The sequence below is a fragment of the Ambystoma mexicanum genome, chromosome 14 (genome assembly GCF_040938575.1).
Source record: "Ambystoma mexicanum isolate Mex_15411 chromosome 14, UKY_AmexF1_1, whole genome shotgun sequence".
NCBI lineage: Eukaryota > Metazoa > Chordata > Amphibia > Caudata > Ambystomatidae > Ambystoma > Ambystoma mexicanum.
In genome coordinates, this window is record NC_090940.1 from 374,411,753 (window position 1) to 374,423,871 (window position 12,119).

At 44.7% G+C, this 12,119-nt stretch overlaps 1 protein-coding gene across 2 annotated transcripts in view; it reads left to right on the forward strand.

Annotated features, from left to right (window-relative positions):
- The window catches only part of TOGARAM1 (TOG array regulator of axonemal microtubules 1), a 1,414,449-nt gene that overhangs the window by 397,326 nt on the left and 1,005,004 nt on the right, over positions 1-12,119 (forward strand). For both annotated transcript variants that reach the window (XM_069637491.1, XM_069637490.1), the window contains exon 9: positions 3,194-3,277. In XM_069637491.1, coding sequence (XP_069493592.1) covers positions 3,194-3,277 — 84 coding nt within the window. The remainder of the gene's footprint in view (positions 1-3,193; positions 3,278-12,119) is intronic.

The window sequence follows — 12,119 nt, forward strand, 5'->3', positions numbered from 1 at the left end:
CTGTTACATCGGAGTTGGCCGCTAAAAACACAATCATGTTCTCAATTTTTCCTTTACTTCAGAAGAAAAATGCTCGAGACAAATGCTTAAGAGACAAATACTGCGAGAAACATGTCTGTTTCGTTTTGTAAAAATCTTGTGGATTAAAAAAATTCAAAAATAAAAATTCCTAAAGTGGCTGCAACCTCAGAATGGCGACTTGATTGGCGAGGAGGCCCACGAGAGAGGTGGTCAGTGCACTGGGTGAGCCAGGGACACTTCTGAAGGCTCATGTCGGCTGGATCCTCGAAGGCGTTGATACTAGTTGTCATATAGTCCAAGGGCTTAAGCACTGTTTAGTGTCTTTTGAGATCATGTACTTCAACAGGGCTTCACTGGTCCAGAAGCAGGAAGAGATGACAGGCCTCTTCAGGAGCCTTCTTCAGATCTTCAGTTGGCTGTTTGTCTACAAGGGATTCTTGGCTCCAACGCTGATCTAAAGAAATGGTATAGCAGTCGTCGTCTTCTCCAAACTCCAGCCTGGAAGCAAAAGCGCACCAATGGTAAGGATCTGCACCATGCAAGCAGCCAGTAGCTGTCTAATCACGGGCAAATATTGGTTTCACTCAAGCTCCACAGATGTGGAATGGGAAAACCTGCAACCCCCCCCCCCCCCAGCGAATCGCTGGTAAGGCAGAAAGAAGGACAAAGAGCAAGTGAAAATCTTGTGGCACAGCCATTCTAGGGGAGTAGCCATGTGGGGTAAACGTTGAAAAGGGAAACCTAGTTCTACAGTACTGATCGTCTAAAGTACTGATCAGTTTACACGTAACAAATTAGCAAAAGACCAGGGGAAGTGAAGCAGAATTTTTTTTTTTTTAAAAGGTAGCAGACGCCCCTTTCTAGAAAGAACATGTCATGATAACCTGTTCTGTGGTTTGTTCCCACTCTGAGGGTCCGCGGCCATCGCTTTTTGCTCACTGTACCTTTCACAGATGGGAAATAGCCATTTGCATATCAGTCTTTGTTCCGCCCACATGGGCAGTCGAGCATCGAAATGCTATAGCAAATCACTCCTGAACAAGATTACCTACAGCAACCGCATACACGTGTTTCAGCTTTGTTGGGCATCATCAGTGAGGTGGAGCTGTGCCTCTCTGAGCACAGTGAGCAGGTGGTCCACGGTCCGAGTGAGGATAGGTTTAAAAATAAAGCAAAAGGATTGGGGATCCATAGAAACAAAGGAGGGGAAGTTGCCAAAAGATAAATATTTCCTAACACAGACCTTCACTGAAAGCCCACTGAAGGCCCATTCAGGCAGTTGGAGTTTTTGGAGTAGGGTCTGGTGGCAGGATTTTGGAGCGATCATTAGGAAACCATTCCTTTATTGGGTGGGGGTATATAATGATAATGTCCTAAGATCCCTGGATAGTCTTGAAGAAGTTTGGGAATTTTGGCTGATGTTGAATGATTGCTACTAGGGAGTGTATCTGTATCCAAAATTATAATCCTGCCTTGATTGTTCCGTTTTTCAGGGTATACTTTGGCCCATACCAACCAATCTTTAAAAGGCTTGATAAATGATTGCTTTACTTGTATTGGGTTGGTAAAACCCTGAGTGAGTTAAAGGGAACATATGCAGAGGGAGCAGCGGTGCCCCAGATTATGAGCCCTAGTATGCAGCATCTACATTACAATATGGTGTACCATGGTTTACGGAGAGTGAGAATAGACTTAGTAACAAACTATTACAATCATTGATGGACCCTTTTAAGTAATTGAATATACCATTATTATCCAAGGCACATACTGAGCAGTTGTCTGTTAACTTGAATGTGATTTAATATATATATATATATCTATCTATATATATCTATATCCTGGACTAAGAGCTCTAAAACAGAAGGGCGCAAGGTTATGTACATGTTATCCTTCTTAATATGTAGAGGAATGCCGTTTGTCCTAATAAACTGTACAAGTGGAGCAGAAGCACGTGTCCAGGATAAAACATTAGAAGTTAACTGTGCTATTATTTGGGATTTGACTTGTGCAGAATGTTGCTATGCCCTTTTTTCACTTGTGCTGTATTGGCTATAGATAGCAGGAGAAATCCTTTTTTTCATGAGGAGCCTCCACTGTATCCACTGAACAGCACAATCACCTCATCGAATACCTTTGACAGTCCCATCCCTGAGCTGTACAAGTCATGTTCCTCCTAAAGATACACTAAAATGGTTAATAAGTGCAAAGCTGCCTTGGGTATCACTTTGGTGGACTTGGGGTGGCAGAGAGCAGGCATCACCACTACGGTTTCACGCAATATGTGCTTTAAATTGATACATTATCATTGTTTACTAAAATTATATACATTTACAGCCCTGCTTCAGACGATGGGTGCTAATGGTGATGCAAGTTGTCCGAGCTGTTAATATCCTCAAACCACCTTTCTCCATATGTGGTAGGAATGTTCACAGGTTCAAACCATTCTGGAAAAGTGTGGCGGAGGTATTGGGGAAATTCTCAGGTTGGACTCTGAATGTGTCTATTATAGTTTGTCTACTCGATCTAATACCGTTAAAAAATAAAAAGTAAAAGAATGTCAGTTTATTTTTTATTGGATCTCGAATTGGCAAAACACCAATTTCAATACAATGTAGATATTCCTCTGTTATCGCTGAAAGAATGGTATTCAAACATGGTTATAAGGGTAAACGCTGAGACTTAAAGAATCATATGAAGGAATATTGAGAGGATGGTGTAATTTATGCCATATGAAACGCATACCTAGATGTAGGGCTGTAGTAACCCTACTGACTTCAATAATAGATGGTTCAAACAGTGGATGTGTTGAAATGTTTACTTTATTTGCGGTAGCTATTACCAAGGTTACGAGATTACTGGAGTAATGTGAACTCCTTTTAAGCATTGCAGAATATGGATACATACATGTCGTCAGAATTATACACTACAAACCGGCAGGACATTGCAGCTAATATATGCTGCATTGCATTTTTGTTAATTCATGTTAAATTACATTATGTTAACTTCAAAGACATGTTATTTGTTTTAAAGATATGTACATTAAGTTCCACTTTTTGTATGACTATAAACATAAACATGTTTTTTTGTATCTATTCTCCTGTAAGTTTACATCTTTGAGAAATCTACCTGTTGCCAAATGGAAATAATATTTCAAAATGTTTGGGCTTTACAGGGCCAAGTTTGCAGCAAAATAACAGCCTCGACTCTACCTCGACCCATAACATCGCTGATGATTCTGTTGTGATTGTTGGGAAAGGTATTTTCTGAACATCTTTTTCCTGTAATGTCTCGTTTTTATCTGTATAATTAATCCATCTTTTATAACATGCTTAGTACCAGAGACCAGTCTCTATGCGCATACTTTGATTCAAACCTGTGTTGCTCTGCGTTGTCTTGCTTCCAAGACAAACATGTTGCCCCTGAGCTGTCCTCCCAATAATTGGGAAACTGTCTCAAGCAGGGCTGTCGGAAGATGTGGTGAGGCCCCCTTACAATTTTTTGCACTCAGCCAGCGGCGGCACCTCCGCAAACAGGAGACTCGGGAAATCTCCCTTTGAGTTTGTGTGCAGGATCCCAAATATGGTTTATTAATACAATTCCAAATCAGCTACAGCAAAGCTAGATTTCTCTACTGAAGAAAGGTTTATGCCGGACTAACCTTTTGTATCCTATGCATAAATATATATAGGATGGCATGAGCTCTCCACTCCGCCACCTCCAACTCTGAGGGTCAGTCAATTTTCCAAGCAGAGTTGAGGGCAGGTCTTTCTTCGGCTGGGGCCTCCCACTGGAAACAGCCTCCCTGCCTCTCTTAAACTTGAGCAGAACCATCTCCGGTTCCGGAAGCAACTCAAGACCTGTCTCTTTGCTTCTGCTTTCTCTCTTCCTCTCCCTTGCTGATCAACTGCCTGATACATGCACTTGTCACCTGGTCAAACTCTGAATTCGGGCCCAGGTCCCTGCCTCTCCTGTTGCAATCCTGCACTGCCTCTTGGCTCCCCTGCACTTCTGGTCTGTGTAACCCTACAGTCCTTCTCTTGCACTTACTCTCCACCACTTGGCCGCACTCTTGTTTCTCCTTTGTTTCTGCACTTCTGCATCCTACCCCACCATCAGCACTTCTCCCCTCACCCCTACCCTGCTCTTGCGCGATCTGAATGCCACAAGGCCTAGTAAGATCTGTGTTTTGTCCTACTCTTTTCTTTCCTCCTCCTTGCCTTGTTGCCTAGAAACACTTGTGTACAGGCACGTTATAAATGCCATATCATATCATTAAGGAGCACACTGCCCCTGTGTGCGCATTAAAACACACATCATACACAGTGACAAATGTACAGTGGAGGCTGGTACATTTCTGAACTTAAGAGACTTCAAAGTGTGTGCCAATTAGGCAGGAGCAACAGAGCACATTGAGGGAGCCCAAACCAAACAAGGGGTGCTTGAGGGGGTTTCTCACTCCCAAGAAAATGTTTGAAACAGTGGGTTAAAATTATGCATCTTACAGCACTTTCTTTGCAAAATTAGGTAGAAATCCATACAGTTTCCAATTGGTTTTGTATGGAAGCACATGGAAAATCCCAATAGTTGCAAATCACAAACCGTGCACATGAACATTTTTCAATACATTTCCTGCCGCCTTTCCACGCAAGATATGCTAGTATAAAAATATATTCATGCTGGTTGTTCTCTTGTATGTCCATGCAGGCTGCATCAATATATGCCATTGTTACCATGTACGGACTCCCAGCCAGTAAAAATGGCATGCCACAGAAAGTATATCCAGGCTGACTGCGTACCATAAGTGTTATTACTGGCTAGATTGGCCTACATTCAATGTGGGCCAATTTAGCCAAGTAGCATGTTTGCTTTAACCTTGATGCATAGTCCTGTGCCTTAAGGGTAAAGCAAAACGAGCATTGGCAATGCTAACAGTTTGGGCATTCGTGTAGGCATGGGAAAGACACATCTGTATTGGTATTAGCTGGCCATTAATAGTGCTGGTGCAAAATGGTTTGAATACCTGAGCAGCTAATAGCAGTGCCTGGAAAATGCCTAATACTTATACACAAGCCAAAACTGTTGGCTTTGACAATGCTTGTTTTTAACAGGACTGCAGCGAAAGACATGCAGGGTGTTTTTAAATCGAGTGGCTAAAGGCAGACCTGATTAAGACATTTTTATTACACCAGTTCCGTGTTTACAACTCCAATGAAGTCATTAGCTCTCAGAAGACTCCTTTGAGAAAAAACTTGCAGGCACATTGAGGGCAACGTTTGATGCTAAGGGGTGTTTAAAGCTAGCTCAAAGAGTTCCATTGAGGAGGTGTTTTGGGTGGGGAGGGCAGGAACTGGGTGAGAATTGCTATAGGGATTATCATGGCCATGATAAGTCAATGGGTGGATAAATAACTAAACCTCTACAAGTCCCTCCTCATATTGCATTTCTTCCTATCTGTACTCAATGCTATCATTGGGACAGATCTTCCCAGACCCAGGATCTGGCAAATAATTACTCACCAGGTTGGAACTACAGCTCCACAATCTGGGAGATCGGTGCACTATATGTTTATTTTAGAATGCTCTGGTGTGTTCGTGCTTTAAACTATGTTGGGCAGGGATTTAAACTGTGGCCACTAGGTTCCAAAGTGAGACACTTCCCCACAAGCCCACTTGAGGGTCTGAGCGGGAGCCCTGTGAAATCCCTTGTCAATGTTGCACTGTACTGGAAATATTGAGGTGCATTTTTTAGGTTTAAAAGGGGTGCAGATTTTAAACTTTGCTGACAATAAATCCTCTGAGTGGAAGAGGCACATGTTCATGGGGTGACTAAAATACCTGCCCTACACCCTCATAATCCTCCCGTTGCTGGGCCCGGCCTCCTTTAGTGCGGTAGGTGGGATGCCCCAGAAAATAAGTCTATTTCCAACACTGTTCACTAAAGCAGTTTTGGCTTATTGGTGGCACAGCCAATAACCCAAACAAAAAGGACCTGGCTCCATGGGCGGCGCCAGCCCCTGGCCACTTTGAGGCAGAAGGCCTCTTTCAATGTGTCGCCAGCCCGTAGCACTCGTTATGGAGCAGCATCAGCTTCAAACATGCAGAGCACAAAAACCTATCCATGCGATATCAACAGACTCACTTTGATAAAGCCAAAGTCTTAACTTCTGGTCTCAGTTTATAGATGGCCCACCTCTTCAGAGATTAGCATTGCACTATGAAAGTAAACAGCCTCTGAATTGGGTTGAAAGGTACGACTAGTGGCCAAAGGGAAGATGAAATAGGTTTTCAGCTTCCTAGCTGTGTTCAGGGAATTCAGAGGGAAATTGGAGCAGGGCTGGCTAAAGATGTATCGTATCCCGGTGTGTGGGGTCCCATTTCTTTTTGATGTTTGGAGCACCCCTTATTGATTGGAACAATGGTCCAAGGCACCTGTGGAGTGCTTAAAACAATAATAAAGTCAAAATAATGCAGCAAGGAGGTTCAAAGCTGCATATTATCAGTAGGTTTCTGTGTCATAAGACTGCCAGCACGGGGGCAGCTACTTGGGGTCCCATTTCAACTGTAAAAGGTGAAAGGCCAAGATGTTATCCCTCAGAGGGGAGACCGAAAGTGCAATGGGTTTATTGGCCCCACTCACTATCCGCTTTCAAAACGGTCATCCAGCCCCTGTCGGGCTGACCGAGAGAGCCATGGTCGTACCGAACAGGAGACAAACGTTAAATAGTGCCTTGGCTTTGCTGTTAACAAAGGTCCTGCAGTTATTAACATAACATTTCTTACTGTTAGCACCTGCATTCATATGCATACATTTTTAGGTAATTGAAATCGTGATGTGGGGTTAGCACATGCATGCTAGCGGAGTGATTAGAAGGGAAGTGGTGACATGAGACATCTCATTCTCACAGCAGTCCTCAAGTGTGACGTTTCAGAAATGAAGTCGAGAGGTAGCCGCTTGTAACATAGAAGCTTCACCAGAACAGTCTCATTCGAATGTGAAAAGATGTTAGATGCCCACACACAAGTAAGGTTGCCCCTCCCTCACAGCCTCTGATGTTAGAGCCTCTCCCAACATTTGAAGTGTCAGTCACCCCCCCCCCCCCCACACGCCCCTGACATTTTAGTCTAGGTGCACCTCTGATGCCATGAACCCACCCCTTAATGAAGTGGCCCCCAGGGCGGCTAAATTTAGGGGTGGGGCTGAACACACATTCACATAAAATACTTTCACCCATGCATTCATCCACCAGTTGCACAACTCCATACATGCATGCATAAAACCAAACACAGCTTTGACACAAACACCAACATGCACGCATGCATTCATACATACACATATACATACTACTTTAATTTAAATACACATATATACACATTTAATTTAAAATAAAAAAACACTTACCTTACCTCCATTCACCCTTCAAAAGAATCCACGCAGCCGGCACGTAGACATGCTGCCTGACAAGAGAGAACTCCTCTCTCATCAGTCAGCGTGATCATGACGACAACATGAACACACTGACTGACAGGGGAGAAGTCCTCTCTTGTCATTCAGCATGTCCACGTTGTCAGCTGAATAACGGGAGGCAGCAGAGCTCAATTCTGAGCCTTGCTGTCTCCCATTATTTTGCTGTTTGTTGCTCAGCTAAACAGCTTTGCAACAAACAGCAACATCTTTGCAAGGGCAGAGAGCACTCAGCACAGCCCCCCGTGTGAATAAAGGACACGGGAGACTGTGCTGCCCTCTCCTTAGGAAAGGGGGTGCGAGGCCTGGTGCAGTTTGCCCCCCCCCCCCTGCACCCTCCTTGTGACGGCCCTGGTCTCAAGAAATATAAACTTATCTATGATAGCTACAATTGTGAAGTCTCTTCCACTGTAACGCTCCATTCCATCCCTTCACAACATTTCAATTATGTATAATGTTTTGTATCTTTTGTAGAATTAAATGACTTGTTTTTAATTAAAACCCTTTACTAGTATTAGTAAGATATTCCTTAAGCTTTGTGGTCACAGTATTCAGGGTTATCTCCTTGTCTAAGATACTGCTAGTGATTTCTTCAAGTTCACCAGGCTCTCCAGTTGGTAGTCGTGATGGAGTAGCCCAGGCCTAACTCTTGGGAGGTTTTGTGGGCTGAATCACAGGTATATAGTACACACTGTCCGTTAATGCTAAGTAAGAACTCCGTAAAAAGATACCAATGCCCAGATAAAATAGAGTTGAGATCACACAGGGCATATTATAAAACCCTGATTAAAACCAAAAAAGAAGCCTACGCTGACAAGAATGGAACAAAATGCAGGAAGCCCTTCAATCTGGTGATTCCCGTATGTTTTGGAGGATTGTGAGTGCGAGCACTGATGGGGCAAGATAGGGGAGTGGTGACAGAGATAAGCCCAAATACCTGGAAGAACCACTTCCAGGAGCTCTATGGAATTTTAGACCTGATATATGACCAGGGTACTATCTAACACAATCAGGACAGTGGGAATATCATTGAACCAATTAGAACTGTAGGAGGTGTGTAGTGCCATACCTACCGAGAAGTGGGGGAAGGCTCTGGGCCCTGACTTAATGCCTTTTAACCGAATTAAAAATGAACCAATGGTATGGGCGCCCACACTATGGCTGCTTTTTAACACTAGCCTCAAAGAGAATAGGCCCCCCCCCTCCTGGCAAAAGGCAACAAACATTCCGATTTATAAGAAAGGAGGGAGGGATGACCCAGTCAATTGCAGGGCAATTTCCTTATTGGATGGGGTGGGGAAAGTCTTTTCAAAAGCCATACATGTGCATTTTCAAGAGTCACGTCTCCCATGGTAACGTGATAGACCACCTGTATGCTGGGTTCCTACCAAGGATCAGCACCCTACATCAGGCTTTTCCGCCTCCACTTAATCGCACAGAAATATGGGCCCTGAAAAAGATGAAGGTATTTTCTGTGTTCGTTGACCTCAGGTCCGCGTTTGACAGCGTATCTAGGATGACACTGTGGGCAATACTAGCAAGAAAGGGGGTACCAGCTGGACTTCTACAGATAATAACCGAACTTTACTCTAACAACACTGCCTCAGTACTTTGGAGGCTGGGGGGGGGGGCACACAGCCGCATCTAAGGTTGTCAGAGGCATGAGGCAGGGTTGCATCCTGCCCCCTCCTCTTCCTGATTTATAGTGACTAAGTGGTTTGCCATGTTAGGACGAAATGTCTTGATTGCCCGAAATTGTGACAAGAGGCCTGCCCAATCCTCCTCTTTGCAGTCAATGCAGTCCTTTTTATCAGCATCTGCTAAGGGCCTTATGAGTACGCTGGAGGCTTTCGCAGAGAAATGCTTGGAGCTCCAACTTGAGATTAACCTGGTGAAAATCAAGACATTGGTCTTTCGGCCTAGATTCAGCAAATGTGCAAAATTTAGGCTTCCCATTAACGATACTACCCTCGAGCAAGTGCAACAATATGACTACCCTAGGGGTGAGATTCAGTGATGAAGGCAATTGGCCTCCCCAGATGTCTAAATCCAGCTTGTCTTTGGAAAAATATGAGGGTGGGAGGGATATTAAGATTCTTTTATTCACACGACCAAGGCCCCATTTCACCCACCACCAAAATGTATTCAGCCCAAGCCAAGTCAGCAGCACTTTGGGGCCATTTGGACACCAACAAATTGGGCCTGGCTGATAGATCTTTTCTGAAAAAACCTAGGATTGCCCAAATCATGGCCGAGCACCCCCATTTATTTCGAATTGGGCCTAAGACAGTAGTTTTTTTTTCTGGCTGAGATTGTGGTCCGTTCCAGAGTTGCAAATATATCTGGAGGCTACATCCCACATTCTGGATGCCGAGGGTGGTAGATCTTTGCCATGGTTCTGGCATTTTAAAAACCTGTTGAACCTGTTGTTGGTTGTATCCATGACCCTCAGTCTGATTTTAGAGCATCCAAAGGCACGGAAACTGCTCTTCTGAACACCTGTGAAGACAGGCTCTCAAACCTTGACTCCAACTCTCCCTCTGTCCTCATTCTCCTTGACCTCTCCTCTACTTTGGATATAGTAAACCACAACATCCTGATCTGCCATTTCTCTGATACCCTGGTCATCACAGATCAGGACCTGGCTTAGCTTGCGTCCTTTCTTTCTGACCATCCTTCTGAGGTGTAACTTGGGTCATTTCTCTCTGATATTACTCTCTACTTGTGGTGTCCACAAGGGATCTAACCTATCCCCCTGCTTCTTCAATGTTCACATGGCCCCGTTGTCCCACAGAATCTCTTCCTTTACCTCCAACTTTCAGTACTATGCGGATGACACATATCTCTTTCAGGCTACCCTCAGCCTCTTCTTCCTCCTTGCTCATTCTTGACTGTCCGCAATTCAGTCCTGGTGTGCTGCTAACTACCTCTGCCTTAATGGAAGCAAGACAGAGATTGTCCTAGTCGGGGCCCCTGCACCCACTTTCCCACTCTCACTCTGGCCGGCCTCCCTTGGTCTTGCGCCTCCACCCACCAGTGAGGCAAAAAATCTTGGGGTCATCTTCGACTCTACTCTCTCCTTCTCTTCTGACATCCCGCACATGAACGAAAAGTCCCACTATCAGCTGCATATCCTCTGAGGTATTCTACCTTTTCTCACCTTCCACCAGAGGCTCATTGTCCCCAGAGCCCTGGTTCTCTCCAGACTTGACTAGTGCAACAGTCTTTCTCAATCGTCCTACTTCTACTCTCCGGCCTCTTGAACTGATCCAGAACAGAACCGCGAGACTTATCCTTGGCCTCAAACCCAGGGACTGCATATCTCTGGCGCTGAAATCCCTCCACTGGCTTAACGTGACTGCAAGGATCAAGTTCAAGACCCTCTGCATAGTCCACAAGGCTTTCTGGGGCCGGGGCCCTTACTATCTACAAAGCTCTCTTCCCAAATACTCTCCTTCTAGAGCCTTCAGCTCGGCCTCCTCCAACTCCTTGCGGGTTAGCGGTTTCTCCAAATAGCTCTTTGGGGGTAGATCCCTATCCTCTGCCGGTGCCTCCCTCTGGAACAGCCTACCTACTTCTCTCCGTCTTGAGCCAGACCTCCTCAAGTTCTGGAAAATCCTCAAGACCTTCCTCTTCTCTTCCTCTTTCTCTTTCCCCTGCTAACCTCCTTCTCTTCGCTTGCTTCCCTCCTTCCTTCTCTTCCCCAACCTTCTCAATGAGCTGACTGGTCGCCTGGTGCACCTCCAGAACCTCACAGGTTCCAGGTTCCCCCGCCGGTCCTGCACTTGCCTCTGGGCTTCTGCACTCTGCCTGGCACTACTGCAATATGCTCCAGGATAGGGGCAACAACTCTGCGCTTAACCCTGGCCCCTGCTGGACTGGGTGCACTTGTGCCCCTCCCTCGCACTTCCTTTTCTGCGCACTTACATGTCCTTGAATGTTCTAGGCCTAGCAAGTCTGTCCAGTCCTCCCTCTGTCTCCCTTCCCTAGCTTAGTCGTGCTTGAAATATTCAACCACCAATCAATCTGAATTGTTCGCCCTAAGAATTGATGACTGTATTCTCTTGTTCCCTTCCCGCATTGAAGGGCTTTAAAGCACTTCACTTGTGTATAAGGCTTTACAAATAAATTCTTGTAGAAGCTTTACAAATAAACAATTACAAGCAAATGGAACTGGGAGATCTATGGCAGAACCCCCAGGGAATCACCCAGGGAGATATTCCCAAAGCAAAAAATACCTCCTAGAGACTGATCGGAGTTGACTTAATCAATGATTGTATGAGAGAAACATCAGGCATTACATACTTGTCCCACAAACCATCTGTGGGGTTTGAAAAATATCTATACCATGTCAGGCCCCCACTTGCACGTAGCCTTTACACCAGGTTTCGAGTTTCACAACTGAACTTGCCATACTGTACTAAAAAAAAAATGGTTGCTTGAGGAAAATCAGACATGTCCAGTTTGTGGTTCTGCTAAGGAATCTTTATTCAATTTCTTCTTCTTTTGCCAGGGCTACCGAGTAGCACGATGTACGTTTTTATAAACCATATGTAATACGTATGGTATACGTTGTACAAGTCTTGTGCTCCAACTTTTTAAAAACTGAGATAAAATGAAAGTGTTTTATTGTGTAG